The sequence below is a fragment of the Coffea eugenioides genome, chromosome 8 (genome assembly GCF_003713205.1).
Source record: "Coffea eugenioides isolate CCC68of chromosome 8, Ceug_1.0, whole genome shotgun sequence".
In the NCBI taxonomy this organism is placed as follows: Eukaryota; Viridiplantae; Streptophyta; class Magnoliopsida; order Gentianales; family Rubiaceae; genus Coffea; species Coffea eugenioides.
In genome coordinates this window covers 44880310-44903479 of record NC_040042.1, presented here as the reverse complement: position 1 = coordinate 44903479, position 23170 = coordinate 44880310, and the positions used below count along the sequence as shown (strand labels likewise).

At 35.7% G+C, this 23170-nt stretch overlaps 3 protein-coding genes across 3 annotated transcripts; 2 read left to right on the top strand and 1 right to left on the bottom strand.

The window, feature by feature from the left end:
• The first annotated feature begins 1904 nt into the window (after positions 1–1904).
• LOC113779790 (probable NOT transcription complex subunit VIP2) lies at positions 1905–8605 on the top strand. Its single transcript, XM_027325509.1, has 14 exons — positions 1905–2027; positions 3908–3986; positions 4083–4261; positions 4414–4462; positions 4557–4703; positions 5197–5403; positions 5498–5590; positions 6211–6296; positions 6395–6547; positions 6660–7070; positions 7146–7198; positions 7289–7330; positions 8110–8254; positions 8323–8605. Exons 2-14 carry the CDS (start codon positions 3908–3910, stop codon positions 8380–8382), a joined length of 1704 nt encoding a protein of 567 aa, XP_027181310.1. The 5' UTR covers positions 1905–2027; the 3' UTR covers positions 8383–8605.
• A 1698-nt stretch (positions 8606–10303) lies between these two features.
• LOC113780886 (protein HAPLESS 2) lies at positions 10304–19227 on the top strand. Its single transcript, XM_027326667.1, has 18 exons — positions 10304–10486; positions 10567–10710; positions 11540–11628; positions 12339–12378; positions 13506–13563; positions 13654–13714; positions 13991–14069; positions 14207–14341; positions 14949–15143; positions 15528–15608; positions 15692–15792; positions 16100–16217; positions 16808–16840; positions 16934–17027; positions 17125–17213; positions 18003–18115; positions 18523–18623; positions 18716–19227. The coding sequence occupies exons 1-18, from the start codon at positions 10304–10306 to the stop codon at positions 19225–19227; spliced, it is 2226 nt and encodes a 741-aa protein (XP_027182468.1).
• A 558-nt stretch (positions 19228–19785) lies between these two features.
• On the bottom strand, positions 19786–22227 carry LOC113780885 (cytochrome P450 87A3). Its single transcript, XM_027326666.1, has 9 exons — positions 22028–22227; positions 21570–21891; positions 21336–21485; positions 20903–21154; positions 20701–20790; positions 20535–20613; positions 20335–20441; positions 20004–20131; positions 19786–19912 (listed from the first exon to the last, which is right to left on the bottom strand). The coding sequence occupies exons 1-9, from the start codon at positions 22225–22227 to the stop codon at positions 19786–19788; spliced, it is 1455 nt and encodes a 484-aa protein (XP_027182467.1).
• Positions 22228–23170: the final 943 nt, after the last annotated feature.

Here is a 23170-nt window from a genome sequence, read left to right as displayed (position 1 = left end):
AAGAACTACTAAATATTTCATACTCACGCGTATGTATAGAATTATCGCTATTAGAAATTTCCTCCATTATATATTATCAGCATTGAATGAATGATAACTATGAAAAATTTGAATTTTAAATTCAACTTTTGCACACATATCATGAATTAAACGATGATAGTGTATACACCATCAGTGTAGGAAAGATTTACTCTTTTAATAATACAACAATTTAGAGCTAATGTAAGTGTTAGAAAAATTGAAGAGACAAATAAAGAGAGTTATCCCTAAATGCATATAGAGGCAATTTCGCATTAAAAAATTCTTTTTTTTTTTTTTTTGAAGTGCTAGTGTCATTAGCCTAAAATTTTTAGTACTTATATTGCGACTTCAATTGCTTGTCATAACTTAGTACCTTATGTAGGGTAAAAGGTAATGAAACGTTCTAAAAATGAATAACAAGTTTCGATTTTGCCTACCATGAAGTATGTCTCTCTTTATTCTACTGTATGTATAATTAAAAGTCTTGATGCTTCCATGTTGAAAGTTCTGTCTTACCCAAAAGCCATGTAAAGTTAGGTTGTGTTTGGATTGCATTTTCCGTCATTTTTCATGGAAAAATTACTGTAGCGATTTGATATATGTGAGGGAAAAAGGTGATAGGGAAATGTAATCACGGAAAACGACAATATTTTCGGACGGAAACAAGCAATCTAAACAAAGCCTTACTATAGCGATCTGATGTATGTGAGGGAAAAAGGTAATAGGAAAATGTGATCACGGAAAACGACATAATTTTCTGACGGAAAATCGCAATCCAAACAAGACCTTAATTTTCAACGACTTCCCATCTCTTATTCACTGGACTTGTAAAATTTGGATCCTTGTAAAGTTGTGTTTCTTCTTATGCTAGCAAATTTCAATTGGGTTATCAATATAGAGAAACATCATAAGAATTTCAAAAATCTCAAGGGAATTTCAATTATTACAGCAACCTTGTGAATTTTTCATAAGAAAACCATTTGATATGCATGTCAGTAAAAGATTATAAAGAGTACAACTTTATTTTTTTTTTAAAAATTCTTCTTTGCAAATGGAGAAAGAAGCAGTTCAAACTTTAAATGGATCAAAATAAATAACTTTCCATGTGTAAAACAAATTTGTATTTTGTACACTCCCATCACTTATTCATTTATGGATTGATGGTGATACATGTTCATTATAAATGGTTGGAAAATAATAGGCATATACATTTAAAGAAACACATATAAAGAAAGCAAGTTTTTAAACTAAGATTTATTTATTTGTAAATAGATTGAATTACCTTGAACAGCGCTTAATCCAATCTTAAACCCTAAACTAGTTCTAAAAAAGAATAAATCGAACTTAAACGCCCTGACACTAAGCCTCAATAATTAGGCTCGTTTATGTCCTTAAATACTGAATCAAAAAAAGAATTCAATCGTTTAGTGATGAAAAATTGTTTAAGACTTCCGAAATCATCACTCAATTCACTCATTTTTCGATCGAAACATTGTATTACTTCTTCTTCTTCTTTTGTTTCATTTCTTTAGTGTAAGTGGTAGGTGTCTAATTCGAAACCTCTAACTTAATCTATTGACTCCGCACCCTGAATAGTGCAGAGATCCAAACAAAACTTAAATTCCATCGTACTCAAATCAATGAGACTCGTTCATCTCCTTGAAGTGTAATAAGTATAAAGGATCAAGAATTGTCTATATCAAAACTTAAAAGGGTAAAATTAAGAAATATATAAAAACTCAAGTACTCACACTGCAAATTTATCCAAAATACAACTCCAACATGCTAGACCCGTTTCTTGGCCACCCGCAACCGCAAGCATTCACTATGCATATATATATAGCCGCAAGCAGTAGTAGCTGTACAATTGCTGGGCTCCTTTTCTGAAGCAATTCAAAGATAAACTCCCGTCTTCCTCACTCCTCACTCAACTCAGTCCAATTCTGGTGACTTCATCATCACCGTCATTCTCGCATTCTCGGTTGATTTTCTTGTCGCCGCTTAAGGTAACTTTCTCCGTTACAGAAAAAAGAATTAACTTATCTACACAAAAACTTTTTCTTGCTTTGGGAGCACACATTGGGTTGATTTTGTGAGGTTTTCTCCTGTGTAGGAAATGATGAAAGTTTGGGTCTTTAATTTTGGGTTCGTTAAGTTGATTCTTGTTTGATGTGTAGGATTTGAACTTTTATTTTTTCTGTTCTTGGTTTGCTGTATCTAATTGATGTTTTGTTGGGTTTTTAGATGAAATTCTTATCTGCATGTTGCTTTTTGTTTTTCGTTTTCCGTTCTTGTTCAAGTGTTGATGGGCATGGGTAATTGGGCATCGGCTGAGCATTTTTTTCCTTTTTCTTTTTCTTTTTTTTGGCCCCATTTCTGAAGAGATATATGTGATTATCTAGATTGGATAAGAGTTGTTTTGGGGGTGGGGGGTAATCAGGGTAAATCTGCATTTTCTTTACATTGTCGAGATTCAATTTCTTTTTTTGGGTGAAATTGGTTTCTGTATTTTGTTTGAGTTTAATCTGGGAAAGTTCTTAAGGGGATGGAATGATCAAAGTTAGATTCTTCATTTTCATTTTCTTTTTTTCCATCTCTGGGTTGTTCCTTTAAAGATTTGTGGTTATTTTCGATTGCATGCGCATTTCATTTGAATTTCATGGCATGCAAAATTGCTAGGTGACAGAATAAAACAGACTAATTTTGAAGGCTTTACTCTTTTGGGGTTTACTTGTTTTTGGTTTTTTTGTGGTTCTCTTTTTTCATTTTTCCGTTTGGAAAGTGTAAAACTTGCTTAAACTCGTCCTTTTCTGTTAGGTGAAATCAAGAAAAGAAGTATATTTTGCAACAGATTTTTCTTTGGTTTTTTCTTTTTCTCTCAAAAGAAGGAAACAGATTTGAAGACTTATTGTCAAGAAATTGAATAGGATACCATAACAAAAGCTAGTCCAAACGACACATGGTTGTGTTGAATTCAGTTTCATTATAGTGGTATTAAATAGATCCTTCCTGATTTTAATATGAGGTACTTTCTCAAAGATTGATAGATTGTATCTAATTCATAATTAAGATATTTGGCTTTACGGGCATTTCCTTCAATCTTAAGGTATTTGCCATAGTTCAAGGTATACTTCTGAGGCAGAAATGATGTAAATCAGTGTCTGTTTTTGGCTCAGCGATGTTAGTTTCTGTGGCTTTTGAAGATTGACAGCTACATAATGCACGCCGGTGTCTGTGTTGATGAGGCATTTCCTATCTTGGCTTCAGGCACAATAACTGTAGATGAATAATGTCAACATTTTCATTAAGTTGCTCGCTAGCTAAATTGAGGTTTCTGTGTAATGTTGGCTTTTATTGTTTTTATGCATTACATATTTTATCAATTATATCTCATTGCATCTTTAACACTTACATTTGCAGTTGTTTGTGACAAGGTCTGATAAGAATATCAAAAACAAACTCTAGGTGAAGAACTATGCCCTGCAGTTGATATTGAGAAGATTTTTTGGTGTCGGGGCTACTCAATGTACTCTTTCTTTCGCACTACCTTGTTACAAGTTTTGCTCCACTTCACAGAATGTTTTTGCCTTTGTTTTTTAAAGAAACTTTCTCTTATGTTGTGCAGAAGTGCTTGATATTGAGTTTCCTTGCAGTTTTGCTTATGCTAAACCAAGAATTATGAGTTGAGTTATATGAAGTTAGATGGATGATTTCAGAAAATAGAACTTGAAGCAAAATTAGAATTAATTATGACTTGAGTTATATGAAGTTAGATGAATGATTCCAGAAAATAGAACTTGAAGCAAAATTGGAATTCGAGGTTGCTCAGTTTATGCACGATTTTTGTATTTTGGTTTGGTTCTTAAAATTTGTTTGAAATGTCTAGATGCAGTCTGGAATGAACGGATCAAATTCAAATAATCCAGATGCTACTGGAAGAGCTTTTCCATCCCAGACTGGTTCTGGTAACTGTTTTGAATCACTCTGGCGGTATAGGGTTGCTTGAATGATCAACTTTCTGCTTCTCATGAATGACTTAGTTATTTATAAGCAACTTGCAGGAAACATGCAAGGGCTCCATGGGATCCATGGGAACTTTAACATCTCCAACATGGGTGGTACATTTGGATCAAGAAATTCAGCAATGCTTTCTGGACCACCAGGTGGCGTTCAGCAAGTTTCAGGCAGTGGGTCTAGTGGGCGATTCACAATAAATAATCTCCCGGCTGCACTTTCTCAGGTCTCCAACTTTGATGGTTTATGGTGTCTTGCTACTATTGAATGCTTACCATTAATTTGTTGCTCTCCCCTACACATGCATATGCATGCACTGACATGGAACGCATCCCGTTAGAGGCAAATTCTCTAATTTGTGATATTTTTTGAATGCAGCTCTCTCTTGCGAGCTCACATGGGCATCCAGGTGTAACAAACAATGGAGGTATGAATTCTTGCAAAAACGACTGTTATTGGTGAACCTTATTCTTGTCCTGTATCTATTTCCCCGCATAACTGGTGCAGTAGAGTAATTTCAGGTTCAGGGGCATTACCAAATCTAGGAAATTCAGGCCGTGTGGCAAACCCTATGGCTAATTATGTTAGTGGGGGCAATATTGCCAGGGGTTTAGGCTCTGGAGGAGGATCGAACTTGGCTGTTGTTGCTTCTCGCTTAAATTTGACAGGTACATCTCAATTCATTGAGTTATCAGAAACTAAATACAGCAGGCAGCATAATATATATTTGGAGCTTATGTAATCTAAGTTTGGATCTTGAAATAGTCGGTTAAAGAAAGTACAGGAATTCGAATTGGTATCTTCAAGAAGTAGAAACCTTAATTACATGCTGACCATTTTTTTAATCACTCCCTTTGTGCTTGCATTTGCAAGTTCCTAGAATGAGAAAGGGTGTTGAGCTAACAGCTCCTGTTGTTTCTGTAAATTTCTCCCTTTCTGTCTTTCTTGCATGGGCATGATGGAGGGAACACTCTCCATTTGTGGTGTCTACTGTTATGTTTTACATCAGGCTTGACTGATTTACTGCACATGACTTGAGACAATCAGAAACAATCGTGCATGTTTATTTATATAGCCTTTTAGTGTTGAGATGTTTGTGTTTATTGAGAAGTTATAGTGGATGTCCAAATTTCAATTGTTCGTGACGTCTTGAACTCTCAGACCCACAGGTGGTATCTATGCTAGGCAATTCTTATCCTGCTTCTGGTGTGCCGCTTTCCCATAACCATTTCCCTGCTGGGAATGGTCCTTATACTTCTTTGTTGCTAAATGATTTGAATGCTCATGAGGATACCACTTTTGATATGAATGACTTCCCCCAGCTTGCGGGACGTCCATCTTCCACTGGTGGTTCTCAGGGACAGATAGGTAGTTGAATTTTCTGCCTAAACCAGATATGTTCAATTCTGCGATTTCCTCTTCAGTTTTTGATATTTGAAGAGGGTTGTGTGTGCTTATGCAGGTTTTCTTCGAAAGCAAAATGTTGGGTTCAGTCAACAAAATCAAGAGTTCAGCATTCAGAATGAAGATTTTCCTGCTCTGCCGGGATATAAAGGTGCTTTAATTTTTTTTCTTGACTTGAAGTACCATGTAGCATTTGTTGCTCAAAATTAATTGAATGTCATCTAAGCATTGTAATGACCCCATAAAAAATTGTACAGTGTTCTTAAGCATGCCAGATTTTTTTTTTTACTAGGATTCAAATGGACTTGTTTATGTGCTCTTTAACTGCTGATTTGAACTTTGTCTTAGTAATATTCTTGTGTTCAGTGGATGTAGTAAGAAATCTGGAGTGCATTACATTAAAGCAAAGAATCACTGTTTCTATATGGATTTTGTTTTCTGGTTGGTCTGAGTAATATGCCTTCGGGAATCTTAACGGCGAGGACTTCAGCTTGGTGATCCTGTTATCTTGTAGAATTTTAATAATCTACTACCTTTGGGCAATCTGGCAGACCTATTATCTGATAAATATTTTGTTATTTTTCTCAATATGCTTCTTTCTTTGGGTGGTTGTGTGGATAATGTTTCTTACGAGGTTATACTTAATAAAAATAGGTATCAGTTAGGTATCTTACCTGTTCTGAAAGAAATAAGAAAATGTCCTTTTTAAGCAACTAGTAATTTCCTCATCCACTGACTAGCCTTGTCTATGGTCACGTATCACTGAAACAGGTGGCAATGTTGAGTTCCCCATGAACATTCATCAAAAAGAACAGATCCACAATATGTCGTCTATGATGCATCCCCAAAATATGCCCGTAAGTTCTAGTACAGAATGTGCAGTTTTCCCAAATATCTCAGAGACCTCCTGCTTATTCTGAGGGCCTTGTCAAGGAATTGTGTTGTAACCTTGCAGCTGGGAAGGTCAGCAGGTGTAAACTTTGGAGGAGCAAGCTCATCGCATTATCAGCAAGCACAGCAACATGCTTCTTCAACCAATGGCTCTGGGCTGTCTTTTCTACCTTCCAAGTATCAGAATTATCAGGACATCCACTTCCATGACCCTGAGGTACTCCTACCTGCCTATATTTTGCATAGTGCTCAGAATAGGGTGTTTTCTATCAATTTTCAGTAATATCTAAGATTATTGATTACTCAATGTTCTCGATTCATTGCTTGAGGCTCGAAGTGTCGGACAGCCTGCCTCTGGATCGGGCCCTACAAATTTGTCCAACTCAGTTCCTGGTATGGCGCCATATGAACAACTTACTCAGCAGTATCAACAATTCCAAAAGCACTCCAATTTTCGCATGGGCACTCCATATAGAGATCAGGATTTTAAAACGCAGGCAACATCAGCTCCTGCTGATAAATTTGGAATGCTTGGTTTGTTGAACATCATAAAGATGGTTGACCCTCCCTTGACGTCACTTGCTCTGGGAACTGACCTAACCACTCTTGGTTTAAATTTGAACTCATCAGAGAGTATTCACAAAAAGTTTGCATCTCCATGGTCTGAAGAGCCTGCCAAAGGAGAGCCTGAGTACAGCATCCCAACATGTTATTACGCTGAGCAACTTCTGGCACTGAAAGTGAGCATTCTGACATGACATGTTAAGCTTTTATGTGAAATACAAACTGATCTCATTATCTCTCATTGGGTGCAGCAAAGTTGTTTTTCAAAATTCCGGCCAGAGACGTTGTTTTATATTTTCTACAGGTAAAAGTTCACCTCCCAGCCGCTCACACTTTATTCTATCTAGTGGGTTTGTGAATGATGTGTTTCTTATTTACTGTTCCTTGTCTGCAGCATGCCAAAAGATGAGGCACAACTTTATGCTGCAAATGAGCTGTATGTCCTTTACTTTTCTCATCATTTGCAATGTAACATACTGCCAATAGAAGTAGTCATTTATGATTGCTTGGAAAAGGAATAAATGTTTTGGTTCTTTGTGGAGTGTTCTTGATGGTTGAAAAAGCGTTTTCAGTGACGAAACCTCCAAATTTAGTAGAAAAAGTGAAAAGCCCCAAAGCTTTATATTACTTCTACTTTGACCTGGTTCGCTTTGCTGGAAGCAAAGTGGATGAAAATTAAGAAATAGAAAATTCACTTTTTTGTGTATTTAGTCATTGACTATAATCCACAAAAAATGCATGCTCAAGGAAATGGTTCATGTTGAGGGGTGGTGGAAGATCCTTTGTCTTTAAAGTAATGAAATACCAGAAACTGATGAGCGCTTCTGCCCATGTCCATTTATCATCCGGTAGAAGTGAATCAACCAAAGGAAATTTTCTCTTCTAAACAGATATGAAGTCTTGCTTCATCTTTTGCATCCCCTCTATTCATCTTCAGCCCTAATAAAGTCTCTTGTTGCAGTTACTACATTTTGTGTCTTGTAATTGGGAAGAGGAAAGAGTATCCTTAACTGTAGTCTGAAAATTGAATAGTAGAAAATGTGTACATTTCCACTACATGCCATATCTGGCTTTTGTTTTCTGCTTGATACAAATGCTAGATGATAAGTTAAAAGGCTCGTGTAATTTGGAATGGCCTTTTGTATTCTTGAGTTACATTTAAGTGTTCCAAGATTGAAGGACTAAGAAATGCATCTAATTCTCATTGTGTCACAGATACAACAGAGGATGGTTGTACCATAGAGAGCTTCGTTTGTGGCTTGCAAGGACAAAAAATATGGAGCCTCTTGTTAAGACGCCCACTTATGAGAGAGGGAGCTACTTTTCTTTTGATCCTAATACGTGGGAGACAGTGAGAAAGGTCTTTTTCTGTAATGCTCTGAATATTAAAATTATACAAGTTGATTTGATTGTTGTCTTGTCTTGCAGGATAACTTTGTTTTGCAGTACGACATGATTGAGAGAAGACCAGTGATTTCCCAGCAGTAGCTCAGATGTTTCTCAACATCTTTTGTTGTTTATCAACTTTTATTTTTTGTTAAAGGAAAAAAAAAAGAAGGGAATTGCATGATCTGAGTGATTTGTCTCAGTGAATAGATACTCTTGTTCAAGGGGCATTTTGCTGAATTTTTTGTAGTCTAGTTTACAAACAATCTCATACCAGTTCTCTATACAAGGCCGATGTGGTTTGCTAGGCCTTATGAAGCTGCCACCTCATCTGCTAACTATTAAAAATTTACCAATCATATTAGATGGATTAAATGATCACCTATGTCATCCCGTGTTTGGGGATAAGATAATTTCCATCTAACCGAATTAATCTTCGATAATCTCACGGGGAAGTGATATGACTTACCTCGAAATTAATAAGAGGTAGGATAATAACAATTGGGACTTATTTGCTCTTACTAATAGAATGATGTTTCGTTCGAACAACTATATAAATCTATTCTCTCTGTCTCTCTCTCTCTAATATTGTCTGCATTTTGGACTAATTTTCCCTTATTAATCACTTAAGTAAGTAAATTTTTGGAAAAATTTGCCCCTACTAATTAAAAATTTATGTTTTTGAACTAATTTGCCCCTTGTATTGAAATAACTAAGTTTTGGACTAACCGACCCCTATTATTAATAAATTAAAATTTTTTGACTAATTTAGTTACAGTAAAATTTAAGACTGATTTACCCTTACTAAAAGTAAAAGTAAATTTTATACTATTTTGGCCCTACTAGTTAATTATATAACCATATTTTCTTGGTCAAATTTAATTCATAAAGGTTAGACACGTAAATTAAGACTTGTGAACCCATTTAGTAAGGTTAAACTTGACCCAAAATAAAAAAAACTTATGTGACCATATAAAGCTCACTTATGTGCGTTATTTACTAATATCAAGCTCACGTTCAAATTGATCATTACACACACACACAAACATACACGCATACACATAAACACATGCACACGCAAAAATAAAAATAAATAAGTAATCCCATCTAATTATAGGTCTGTCGAAAAGGGCATTTTGGTATATAAATAAGTAATCTTGCCTCGTCCTATTTCCAACCAAACACAAGATGAAGTTATTTTCTAAAATATCCCATTCAGTATAAAACTTACCAAACCAAACGCACTAATAAATGGAAATCAAAAGTATGTACATGAAGAAGAACTGAGTTACTGGCTATAACTTCTATTAGCACATTAAATTAGCTGAATAATGATAAAAAAGGATAATTTTTTTTTACTATCAATGTATAATTTTTTTTACATGACTAGGTTTAAATTATGTCACATAACATGAATTCAAATTTAAAATTCAAATCATGCACAAAAAGTTAATCCATAAAAAAAAAAGGTAGAGAGTAATTAACATTAGTTGAACATTAAGGATAGTAGATCAACAGATGCATAAACTCTTCACATATTAATTCTCTTACGTACCGGAAAATAACTTTGCTTATGCTACAACAGTTTTGTTATTTATCAGTACAATTCGTGCAGGGATTCTGTTCATCACACTAAAGTATAAAAATTATAAAATCATGGGGTAGGTGACTTGTTAATTTTCCTTCCATCTACTTAATCCAATTCAGTATTATTAGCCGTATTCGTATATTTATGTATAAAGCATTATTCATGACATGCTCATCATTTCATCATGAATAATCACAACGTAGAAGTTTTTTGTTTTTTTGTTTTTTTGAACATCAAAACTTCCATACGGTTTAATTCCAATTCTCTAAACTCCAGGGTGCATATGTGCAAAATCCTAAAGCCAAACCAACCGTTGGGTGCAGCAGTTATTCCCCGCCAAAAACCCGTTTATTAATTTTCTTTTTCCAAAAATTTCTCGCAAGAAATCCAACACCACCGTTTTGACAGTTCCAAAGACCACATCTCTCTGCAATGATGAATCCGCTCTATCAATTCCTCGTACTTCTAATCACTTCCTCCCTCTCTCTTCATCCCATTTCCACAATCCAAATCCTATCAAAATCCAAACTTGTAAAGTGTGAAAAAACTTCTGATTCCATTGACAACCTCAATTGCACCCAAAAGGTTGTTATTGACTTAGCAGTCCCCAATGAATCAGTAAGTTAACAATTCTGATCGTGGGTCTCTTTCTTTTTCTTTTCTTTCTTTTTTTAATGTGTTTGTGTGTGGAGTTGCAGAGTGGGAGGGAGGCTTCAATGGTAGCCGAGATTGTTGAAGTGGAAGAGAATTCAAGTAGCAACATGAGGACTCTCAGGGTCCCACCTGTGATTACTGTTAACAAATCTGCTGCCTATGTTTTATACGAGTTGACTTATATAAGAGTATGTACTTTGGTTTTTATTCTTCCCCAACCCCATAAAAGGAAAATATTAGATGGTCTAATTTCCTTTTTGTTCATTTAATTTGAAACTAGCTATGGATGATTTTCTCCGGATTTTCTTTTTAGTCTTGAATATGATTTTAAATAAAAAGTTTTTTTTTTAAAATTGGGGTTTGGAAAGGGAGGTAAAGGTTCTGTTTTCAGGGTGAAAGGAAACCTTATAATGGTAATAGTGAAAGGGGATAAGTTCTTCAGCAACTAAAAGAAAAATGGTAAAAGTAATTTTTAGGAGAGAGGTAATGAGTAGAACTGTGTTTTACAGGGAGGGAGGAAGCTTGTGTTTTACTCTTTTCTGTGTTCGGATTGGTTGTGAAATGATTGCCCTGTTTTGCATGATGTTTTTTGGGATATATACACGAACACACAGACATAGACACATAAATATATGTATATGTGATGTATCTGGCTTTGGTTATGATATTTACTATAACTTTACTATTGGTGGCTGTGGGTGCTTATGAAGCTATATTGTAGTGTATTTTGCAGTTAAAAAAAATGGATGCAAATTATGTTATTGCATTAGCTATGGTGTTAATTTGAGTAACTCTGCATGCATTAGAATTATATTTTACTAGGTGTACTTGATAGTGGATAGGGATCTATGCCAACTAAAAGGTATTGAGTAAGTTGGTGGATTATTGTCTTTCTTGTTGTGTGTACCAAGCATGTCTAGGACTTGATGTTTTCTGTAGAAAAAGAATAAAATGAAAAGATAATTCATTTGCTTATATAATTAGTTTGGTGGTTAAGGCAGTAAAGTTTCTCTCCAGGATGTTGCTTACAAGCCGGTGGAGTATTATGTTCAGACTCGTAAATGTGAGCCAGATGCTGGGGCAGATGTCGTGCAGATATGTGAGAGGCAAGCAATTTGACAATATCTACCATAGTTTCCTGGATCTTACCTTTTACTTAGAAATGTAGTGTTGAAGTACCTTTTCTAGTAGGATTTGGAGCTTGTAGGTATGATAGGATTAGTTTACTTGCATGGAGCTGAAGTTCTTTGGCTTATCTTACAAAATTTGTGGTTATCAGCTGATAAATCAAGGTTTGGAAAGGGTTTGGGACACAACATTGGCAAATTTGAGTGGATTGTATCTATTAACTTGACAAACATTGAGCATGCAATTGAGTTGATTATGCTTGTGGACACGTGGTGATGATTTTTTTATTTTTTTTCTGATTGACATACGCTAATTTGTACCATGAATAGCATAGAAAGTTGATCACACATCTAAACTTTCATTTGTTTAGTTTTATTGTTTACCTTCATACTTGAAAAACTGCCCCTTTTGATAGTTTTCTTCAAGCTCTCAGATTTAATATGACAAAGAAAAATTCATTTAGGATTAGCTATTGTGAGGATTGAGTTTATTTGCTCTGTATGAGACATTGCCTGATATTCATTTCATTCTCACAGCAGGATAAACTTGGACACTTTCTTAAGCATGCATATGCATTCCCAATATTATATTGGGAAGCTGTACATTTTACCGCTATTATCCAAAAGTTAGATAGTGGTTTCATTTCTTTACATGAGTCACCCAACTACTCTCTTGATTTGTTTCATAGGTTGCGAGATGAGAAAGGGCATATCATTGAGCACACTCAGGTAACATTTGGGATGAATTTTGATTATCTCATTGTAATGATATTATGAAGATGGTAATGAACTGTCGAACACACAAGTGCCCCACACAAAAATATGTCTTGCAGCTGCTTGCAATATTGTTACAGTGTGTGAGGCAATTAAAATTTTATTACTTACTGTTTACACAAAGAATTAGAACTGCTTAATTACAATATGGTAGTACGTACAAAAGAATTAATTGGAAATGTGTAATGGACTGCATATAGATATTCTCATTCAAATGCACATATAGCAAGATGGCATCTTCAACCTTCAACATCAAGTTTCCCAATACTCCTGTGGAACTTTCAGCTTCTTTACTTTTCTGTATTTAATACGTAAATATGTCTATATGCATTAGGGACACATAGGTCAGCTGATAGTAGGTTCCCCTCTCTAATGACTTACTACTACCTTCATCCTTTTAGGTTGTCATTCAAATTATAGTTAAATAAAAAGCTTTCTACCTGGCCATTATTTGACTCAAGAACATAACTGTCTAGAAAGTAACAGATGTCATCTGTGTATAATATTCAAGAGGCATGGGATTAACAATGGGGTGACCTTTTCAGAAATTCATAAGATACTACATCGTAATCAACTAAATAATGTTGAATAGCTTTCTCCTGGAGACTTAAGGTTCCAATTGACCCTAGTAGCTTGGACAAAGCCTATGGTAATAGAACCTTTCTTAAAGAGGTGAGTATTTCTGTTCTTAAGGTTGCTATTAGTAAAGGGTGCATTACATAATATTGTCACAAGGAACTCTAAGCATGTGCTGTCCTTTTCATGATCAGAATATTGTTCTTGGATAACATTTTGAATGTTAAGCTTGAGTGCATGAAGGATATGATTTGCAGAGGTAATAACTGTAGGTCAAAATAAATTTCCATTTTGAGAGGCGTACGTTAAACTCACATGTTATGAAGCTGACCAAGGAACTTACGAGCTAAGCCTTTTCCATATACAACTGTCAAAGAATTGACTGGGCCATTCATACAGTGGCTTGTCCTTCTGGTGGAATCTATTTTAGCTTATTTAGTTTACCTTTTTCTTCCATGTTTCTTTTCTGTTTTTGCTGTAATTTTTACTGTCATATCTGCATCTAGCCTACCTGTTGCCCTTGTGGAGACCAGCGTAGGGTGCCTTCTTCCTGCGGAAACTTTTGTGAGTATATTAAATCAGATTTTTGCAATTACTTAACGACTGCAGATCAAGAATATGGACTGATGCGATCTTTACTTTCTCTTCTATTAGTTGACAAGATGATAAAAGGGAAGGCAAACACAGCACATTGTCTTCGGTTTCCAGGTGATTGGTATGGTCCCTGTGTTTTTAGCAAAATATATTTGATTATGTTTTGAAGAAGAATTAGAGGCATACTACATGTTAAGCCTTGACATTTGAGACCAAATTATTCTTTGTGGTACAAAGCAGCATATTGTAAGTTTTGGCTTCCAAGGTCATTTTTTCTTCAAAGCATTAAAATAGCCCGTACTTGACTGGTAATTAGATTCCCAACTGGTGTAGCATTTATAATTATCTACTCTTTGGTTTGTTGATAATATAATAATCAGGTATTCTCTACACTTAGGTTCCATGTATTTGGTGTTGGACAGAGCTCAGTTGGATTTACTATACAAGTCGAAGTTAAGACGAGATCTAGAATATCAGTAAGTATCCACTAGTAATGTTAAAATACAGTAGTTCCATATGATTTGATCTCATTACCCTATGTATTTTCACAGTTGCTTTCTTTTACTGGAAATTAACCTTTTCCTACTTGCTGGTGGGGATGCTTTGCTGTCAGGAAGTGATATTGGGTCCTGAAAATAGAACTGCAACATCAAGTGATAATTTTCTGAAGGCTAATCTTGTTGGAGATTATGTTGGTTACACAAGTATTCCATCATTTGAGAATTACTATCTTGTTGTCCCAAGACAGGTATTGCTTTTACTGTTTAACAGTTATAGATGCACTTAAGTCATACGGTGAATCAGTCTTAGCCTCTATCGCAAGAATGAATTGATGCTTATTTTGTCATTTGCTCGTCTGTTGGTTCACCTGCCATTTCTGTGTCCTATTATTCGCATTTAAGCTTTTGATAATTATTAGGAAAGACATGCAATTTATGTGGGGCAAAGATCTGATATCAGAGATGCAGGAGTGTGTTTTCTTCTTCTTCTTCTTCCTTTTTTTTATTATTTGTAGTGAGTTTAAGGTGAGGGGATAGGCTAACCATAGAAGCACTTGCAAATATGATAATTTGAGTAAAAACTGGACACCAATACTCAGTGGTTTTAAATGATACTGCAATCATTCCTATTTAATATTGTAAATCTACATATAGAAAAAAGATATAGAGGATTTTGTGCATGTATTGACATGTTACTTTGGTTTCATTGTTTGTCTCATCCTAAAAGAATAAGTCTCTAACTAGTTAAAGTGTTTACTTGTACACAGCATTCAAGGACTGAATTCTTATCAGGTTACATCTCTAATGTCCTTTTTGCTCTTAAATGGCCAATAGTCTGAATTTTTCTTGTTAAAGGGTGGCCATGGTCAACCGCAGAATCTTGGAAACAACTTTTCTATGTGGATGCTGCTTGAAAGAGTCAGGTTTACGCTGGATGGTCTTGAATGTGATAAAATTGGTGTTGGCTACGGGGCTTTCAATGGACAACCAGATTTTTGTTCCTCACCATATTGGAGTTGCCTTCATAATCAGCTCTGGAACTTTTGGGATGTAAGAAGATTATTCTTTAGAACCATATGATCTTCATTTTGCTTCTGAAATTGGATACTAACCACATTTTGTGAAGGATTATATCTGTCTCAAAATAGCATATTTCTCTAAACGAGTAACTGTCAGTGCTCAACAATCTTGCTGTTCAAACTGAATAACAATGTGATTTTCAATTAGTTGCTGGCTGGCATTTCAAATGTGATATGGTGATAAGCCTCTTGTTAAAGCTGTCATTATCTTACCACGATTCTCTTTTAGTATACATTGAGTTCTGATTGACTGGCTGAGCTGGGACTGGTCTTTTTGCTTTGTTAGTCTTTCAGTTTCTGTTCGTCTACTGCTTGTGCTGTTTTCAAATATTTAGGAGTCTCTTACTTCTTTCAGGCCGACCAGAACAGAATTAGTAGAAATCAGGTGCCACTTTATTCTGTGCAAGGAAGGTTTGAACGGATAAACCAGCATCCAGTTATGTTTCAGCAATACTTGGTTTCCAATTGTAGTATGAAGCTTATGTTTTGAAACTCCTAATAATCTACTAATATCTTCAGAATGCAGGTGGTCAGGCGTTATCCATAGGAATCACTGAGGTTCTGAATACTAACCTCTTGATTGAATTGAGTGCTGACGATATAGAATATGTCTACCAGAGGTAAATATCCTTAATTTTATTAGCCTATGTCCTTATGTGTATCAGCTCAACTCAGTTGGCATGTTCTAATATTAAGCATGGGTAATACATTAGTGGTTGTTCATACTTCTCTTATTACTTGATGCTCATTTATTTCACATGAAGTATTGGCAAATTAATTTGGTAAAATTAAGCATGGAAGTACATTAGTGGTTTTTCATGGTTGGCTTATTACCTGATGCCCATTTGTTTTGCACTTGAAGTAATTGGCAGAATTATGGCGACAAAGATCATAAAATATTTCATTCTAATTTTGCATCTTTTGCAGGAGTCCGGGGAAAATATTAAACATTGCTGTACCAACTTTTGAAGCCCTGACTCAATTTGGGACAGCAACAATCACAACAAAAAACATTGGTGAAGTAGAAGCATCCTACAGCCTAACGGTAAATGAGTTATCTCACACTTATTTAAGTCCTGACTTTCATCTTATATACTAGGAGGTAAGAAATGCTACTACTGATAGGGTTCTAAAATGTAACTTTGGTGCCCAATTTTGATGTGGTTTCATACAGTGTGGAAATTCATTGTGTGGATAGTGTTCCTAAATTTCACTTTTGACATTCTTGTTTTTGACTACAGATAATGGTTGGATTCTTTTCTAACACGTCTTTCTTTCTTTCTTTCTTGTACTGTAAAATTTTTTGTATGTGTCCATGAACTGAAGGTTGACTTTGCGGTAAAGAATTTTAAATTTGTAAATAACTTATTCTGTATACTTATTTTTTATGCTAAGTTGATATTGAATAGATTTTCCTTTCCTGATGATAGTCTAGGACTTGTCAGTACAAGATGTTTGTAGTTTACTCTATTCTAAATTTATTTGTATGCTTCCGTTATGGTATCTCTGTGAAGTTAGGCTGCATATCTACAATGGAGAGTCTTATTTATCATAAGCAAACATCTTCTCAGGGATAAGATCTGTTTGAACAACATTTTTATCTTAAAGCTTTGTTTTCCTTTTTCCATCTTGCAGTTTGATTGCTCAACAGGTGTCAGCAAAATGGAGGTACTTATTAAACAATATATGGTTGGGTTTCTGCTTAGATACTGCTTCCTTGCCGACGGTATAAATAGATTTTGAATGTTATCGTTGTCACAGGAACAATTTTACATAATGAAGCCAAATGAAATAGTGACAAGATCGTTCAAACTTTACCCAACATCTGATCAAGCATCAAGATATGTCTGTGCAGGTTCGGTTCCTATTTTAGGTCAATTGAACTTATCCATGCAAAGTGTTGCATAATATGTTATTAAGTGCTTAATTCAAGTCATTTTGTTTGAATGCAGCCATACTAAAGGACTCAGGTTTTAGTGAAGTTGATCGAGCTGAGTGCCAATTCACAACAACATCTACTGTTGTTGATAATGGCTCCCAGGTTTGGCTATAGATGAGGGTTACATCTTCTATGTCTGAGACAGAACTAGAATAAACCAATATTGGTTCTCAGCGAGTAACAAATAGTGAAAAAGGAATACAAGGATATCAAACTACTTTGAGAAAAAAAAAAAGTCGAAGTGCCACAGTTTCAGCTTGATTATGATTTATTCCACTGTTAACTGATCATGTTATGGTGTCATTTACTGGGATAGCTAAGATTTGAAAACTCATTTAGGCTTATGGTGGCTGGATTTTGATCTGTTGTGCTCCTCATGGAGCAAGAATATGAGAAAAGAAAAGAAGAGGCACTGTTTCATCTTTAAAGGATCACGATAAAGAGGCTTTCAGTTAACAACTTCTCCCCTGTCATGAATTGGTCCTTTCTCTAATATAACCACTCTGCGTAATTTTTATTCTTGGAATCTGAAAAGTTCACTGGATTGACCTCCACTCAAGTCCAGAAATTTTAATGTTTACAGTATACTAAGGTTCTCATTTTCATATTGTCATACCAACCAATTTTTTGAGTCTTTAGACAACACTAGTTAGTGTCTGAGAAGAAAAATTAGTTCCCATATCTGAACCCACATAATTTTCTGATCAGTTATTCGATAATTTCTTGGCAAATATAACCATTTTACCAATTTCTTTTGGTTCTGTGTTTGCCTTTCTATCATTTCAATATGTTCATCACAACAGATGATTACGTGCATTGCCAGATTATCGCATGTGATTATTTGCTCTTACTATTGACTAAATGCATTGTTTTTTTCCCTCCATATTTCAGATTCCATTCCAACCTCCGAAGACGAGTATAAATGGTTTCTTTGAATCTGTCGAGGAGCTTTGGAACAAATTGTGGGATGGTCTAAAAGATTTTATCACTGGAAAAAGTTGCAGGTATGATAATTCTCAGAGAGCCATGTGGCTGTTTGATTGCACCAGAAATAAGGAAAGTAGCTGGTGTCCAATTGTTGGTTACTCATTATTCTCTGTTGTTGCATGGCTCAATTGCTTTACGTTTTTTTATAATAGGTTCCTGTACATGGTTGAGAATTTTCAATTATTTCCTTTTTGGGCAATGTAATGCATCCTATTGACCTAGGCCCTACCTACTTGTCTTGAAGTTACAAGATTATCTTCAAATTCATTAAATCAATCTCATTTTTTTATGAATAACTGATGGACACTGTTTAAGAATTCATAGTAATATTTTTGCATAAAGAATCATGCTAGGTTTCTAGTTGCTCTTTATCTGTAAATCTCCATCTGCTTTTAATGACAATACCGTGCTTAATGTGATGCAGAAACAAATGCTCTGGTTTTTTTGACTTTGGATGTCATGTACAATACATCTGTATGAGCTGGGTGGTGTTGTTTGGTCTTCTATTGGCATTATTTCCAACAGGTAGCCAGTTTTATTAATGGAGAGCTTTACAAAGGCTTAAATTTGAATTCACATGAAGGATCTGATATGTATAGTGCTCATATTCAATGCAGTTGTAGTGCTCTTTTGGCTTTTACATCATAAAGGGCTATTTGATCCTTTGTATGACTGGTTAGAAGACCATCTTTGGACTCCAGAAAGAAGAAGAGGTGGCAAGTGGAAGCGTGGTGATACTCCTAACTCGTCAAAACTGCACTTGAGAAAGAAGCATGAAGAAGGGTTTGACAGACATCATCCACATAAAAGGCGGAGCAGTACTCACAGTCTTCACAGGCACAATCATTTAATGGGAGATATCGATTACCATTATCATCTTCACCATGTTCATAAAGACAGGCACAGCAAACATGGAAAAACAAAGAGTTCAGGCACCTCATCCCAAGGTCATTTTGGTAGAGTGAAGAATGACAAGTTTGGTCACCGCAGACGAGCAAAAGAAATTGAAATGATTGAAGGAATTACTAAAGGCAAGAGGTACCATGATGGAAACAGAGAAAAGTTGAAGCATACAAGTGTCCCCTTGGATGATATGTATTATAATGTTCATGGCAAGTGGAAAGACTGAAAGAAACATCATTTTGACAATTCTCATTGGGAATATCGGTCTATCACATTGGAATTTGTCTAGGTCCTCCTCCGCTTTCCTTTTGGAAGGACTAAGGAGTTATTCTTGCTTCCTTTGAACGGTTCTGGGGAGAAAGCCTCTTTTTTTCCCATTATGTCGGGTTGCATTTTTTTTTTTTTTTGGAGGGGGGCAGGTGTTGGAGGGGGTTTGGTTGGAATACGTTTAATTGCAGATTTGGCTTCACCTGTAACAAGGGATTTATGGAAGTCATTATGAGATGCATGTATCGCTTTTAACAGTTTTCTTACATAGATATGAACTTTTACATTGACGAAAATATATTACAGTTGATTTGGAGAAGCCTATTTTCTCTTTGTACTTCTTGGTCCTACATTTTACACATACAATTCTATGAACACCAAAACTGATGTATATGGTGAACAAAACTTCCTCAGACTTGTTTATCATCTCTTTGCAAATCGAGAAGATTACTATTGAGCATCATGGTTGCGTATGCCTTTAGCCATCATCAAGACTTGCCTGAGCATCATCATCTGTTCATCGTTTCACATATGTTGTCGGTTTCTCTGTTGGTTTGAATTTTTCAGAAAGCTGGACATGGTAACCATTTGGAAACTGTAAACCAGGAGTTCGTAGAATATCTCCTCCCTTGATTCCTTGCCACCTAAGGTAAAGTTTCAAACAGGGAATCAGTTAGTTTCCTTTCTCCATATCTAAGATTAGCTGTATCAACCAGAGATAGTGTTGTTTCTTACATGTACTTAGTCACCAAACAGTGCAGAAAGACAGCCATTTGCACCTTAGTGAACTCTGTTCCAACACAAAATCTCATGCCTCCTCCAAATGCCATGAAGTTTCTAGTTGCACCATTCAATTCAAACCCCTGCATAAGATTAGATTTCATGAATCGTGTAAGATGTGAGAGATGGAAACTGGTTGAAAGAATTTGTGCGTAATCAGAATTTTCACATGACAGGCTTGGAACTGAATAGAAACTTGTCACTCCTTGTTAGCTGTGAGATGTTGCAGATATAACCTAGACAGCTAACAGAGATAAGAGATGCATTAGTTCAGAGTTTCTCTCACCTCCCATCTCCATGGGTTGAATTCAAGGGGATCTCTATATCTGGAAGGATTAAGGTGCACAGCTGGAGGACAGACCATAACGCCCCAACCAGCAGGAATGGTATAACCTGCACCAATATTATTGCATTTGAACGTGAGTTTTACATGGGAATCTGAGACTTTCATTCTTGAGCTTTAAACAATCAATTTGAAGTGCATGCCTTTGAAATTGACATCTTGTAGTGCTTTTCTGAATATTCCAGGAACTATATTTGCCAGCCTGACTGTTTCATTGATAATCTGCAGGTTTAGATTGGTCAGTAAGAATATGAACTGCTCAATTCTTTTTAAAAAGTTAACAAGTGAAATTGACAGTGCTTTATTCACCTGAAATGTAAAAGTCATTGACTTATATTCACTCCATGTAAGTGCAGAATCTGGATTTTCCCTCTTCCTAACTATTGCTTCATGTTCTTCCTGCAAAATAAAACAGAACATTAGTAAAGACAACAACACAAGTGCTTACTAATGGATTATTGTTAGATATTTTTTTCATACTTGTACCAAATAATTAAACCTTCTTTCTTACCGTTAATTCTTTTAATGCCACGGGGTGCTCTGCCAGCAATTTTACGGCTAAAGTCAGTGCCAGGGATGTAGTCTCAAAGCTGGCAAAGAGTAGCACAAACATCAAATCTAGAGCGATAGGCTCTGTAAGAATTGTATCCTTCCTCCCAAGTTCTTGGAGGACGTAATCAAAGAAATCACTTTGGTGCGCTCTTGGCTTTGCTCTTCTTTCTTCCAACATGGACTTCAGCATCTTCATTGCCTTCTTTCTTCCCTGATTGGGCAAAAACGGACTAATTAATCATTTGCTTGATTTCAATCACAACTCATTAAGATTGATTAGAGATAATTTAAACTTGCAGAACTCATTCTTGCAATCAATAGGAAACATACTGGAAAGGAAAAAAAGAAAAAGAAAAAAAAAAGCAGTTGTAAAATGTGACATTGCGACATACCTGTAAGCACTTATGATAGGCTGTTCCAGGAATATCTACAGGGAAAGAGATTAAACCCTGGATGAAAGCTACAAAGTTTTCCCTTAGATTCTCTGAGGACTTCTCTGGGTCATGACTGATTAATTTTTTTGTAGTCAGATCAAATATCAACTGCATAAACACCAGAGTATATAAACTATTAGCTGAACTGAATTGCAGTAAGTTCAATAAACCACAAGTGGAAGCAGCACTCACACTTGCTGTTGCTTCCTTCATGTCAACAGATTTCTGGCTCGACCACCTCTTTAATTTTCTAGTTGCTGCTTGTTCGACATCAGGGAGCATTTTTTTAAGGGCTTCAGGACCAAACAGGTTCAGCACCATGTTCTTAAGGTACTTATACATGAAACCATGTAATGAACCTACATTCTGCCTTCCAAAGATCTCAGTGAAAGTGTCAGGGTACCAACTTTGAAACAATTGTCCCTCTTGCTGAAAGATGTAGTAGTTAAGATCTGAGTCTGTAGATACTATAATAGGCCGTCCAACCAAACTAGTGCGAAATATTGGACCGTGCCTGAAACAAAAACATCAGAATACGGGATCAAATTTGAAAACATTCACAAATCACAACGGCAGTGTCATTGGATTCCCATTTCCCAAACATGATATACTACATCTAAAGTAAATGTAGTTATACGCATTTATCTTACCTCTTCATTCTCTCCTTGACGAAGGGATGAACATCGAAAGTAGTGCTGGGAGAAAAAAATTTAAGAGTTTCGCCTAGAAGTGGCCATCCCATAGAACCAGGAGGGAGTACTCCCTTGCATATGGGATTTCTCCAGTTGTAAACCCAACGTGCAATGATGAGAACAAAGAAAGCTGCTGCAATGCACAAGGCCGCTGACATCTTAGCTAAGGAAAGCAATACAGAAAGGAAGAGAATATCTTGAAAACAGCAGGACAATGCTGTTTGCCAAGGAACTGAATAATAGGTTCGTATCCAAAGAAGAGTAAGAGAGGGTGCAATGCAATAGGAGGGGAGTTTACTTAGAACTAAAGAGAGAAGATAGAGAATGAGAAAAACCTGCTGGTGCAATATCTCCAGTATCCACATATTGGAGTACTTAAATAGGCAAGCCAGAATTAGGAAGTAATAAAATAAGATTAAGAAAGTTGGTTCTTTTTTGGTGTAAGAAGTTGGTTGCTCAGAAAGCTGGACAAGTAGTTGGAGATAGAATAGAGAATTGCAGGAATAATTTTGTCTACAGAACACTACTTCTTTACTTATCCTTCGTCAACGGAGGCACATATAAAAATCTGTGTAATAGCCTAGCATGATGATGAAGTTTACTGGATGTTTCCTTTCTTTCTCTTCTTCTCTCTCTCCTTTCTCGCATTCTTTGATTTATCATCCATGAACTGTGCAGGGTCATCATAATTCACGAAAAATGGAGCACGAGGCAGGATAATGGCATTTTTTTAAGGAGCTTTAGCAGAAACAGATGACATTTTCCATAGATTTGAGAAGTTAGAGACTGTTTCAAACAAGTATGAAACCAATCTTCCATAAATCATGAGTACAATAATCTAAATGATTTTAACTTCATCACAAAAATCTTCCTTATATCTGATGCTAAATACTATACATTGCTGTTAACTACCTGACAATGATGCTACCAAGGAGATAACCCGGATTCGAACATGTCTTCTTTTTCTCTTTCTTTCCTTTTAATCTTGCCTCGTTAGTTTTTTAAGAATTAGATCGCATCCTAGATCTTCTTGAGCTGTACTCCTCACATTGTCAATTTCGGAATCTTAATTACATCAGCAGTGATTCCAGACGAAGTATT

Bases quoted from the DNA above. Each gene is read 5' to 3' on its own strand.
- LOC113780886 (XM_027326667.1), top strand. From the start codon at position 10,304: ATGAATCCGCTCTATCAATTCCTCGTACTTCTAATCACTTCCTCCCTC. The intron at 15,793-16,099 runs GTAAATATCCTT...CATCTTTTGCAG, and splicing joins ATAGAATATGTCTACCAGAG to GAGTCCGGGGAAAATATTAA. The intron at 18,116-18,522 runs GTATGATAATTC...AATGTGATGCAG, and splicing joins ATCACTGGAAAAAGTTGCAG to AAACAAATGCTCTGGTTTTT.
- LOC113779790 (XM_027325509.1), top strand. From the start codon at position 3,908: ATGCAGTCTGGAATGAACGGATCAAATTCAAATAATCCAGATGCTACT. The intron at 4,704-5,196 runs GTACATCTCAAT...TTGAACTCTCAG, and splicing joins TTCTCGCTTAAATTTGACAG to ACCCACAGGTGGTATCTATG. The intron at 6,297-6,394 runs GTAAGTTCTAGT...GTAACCTTGCAG, and splicing joins TGCATCCCCAAAATATGCCC to CTGGGAAGGTCAGCAGGTGT.
- LOC113780885 (XM_027326666.1), bottom strand. From the start codon at position 22,227: ATGTCAGCGGCCTTGTGCATTGCAGCAGCTTTCTTTGTTCTCATCATT. The intron at 20,614-20,700 runs GTGAATAAAGCA...CTAAACCTGCAG, and splicing joins CAATGACTTTTACATTTCAG to ATTATCAATGAAACAGTCAG. The intron at 19,913-20,003 runs GTAAGAAACAAC...ACTTTACCTTAG, and splicing joins TGTTTGGTGACTAAGTACAT to GTGGCAAGGAATCAAGGGAG.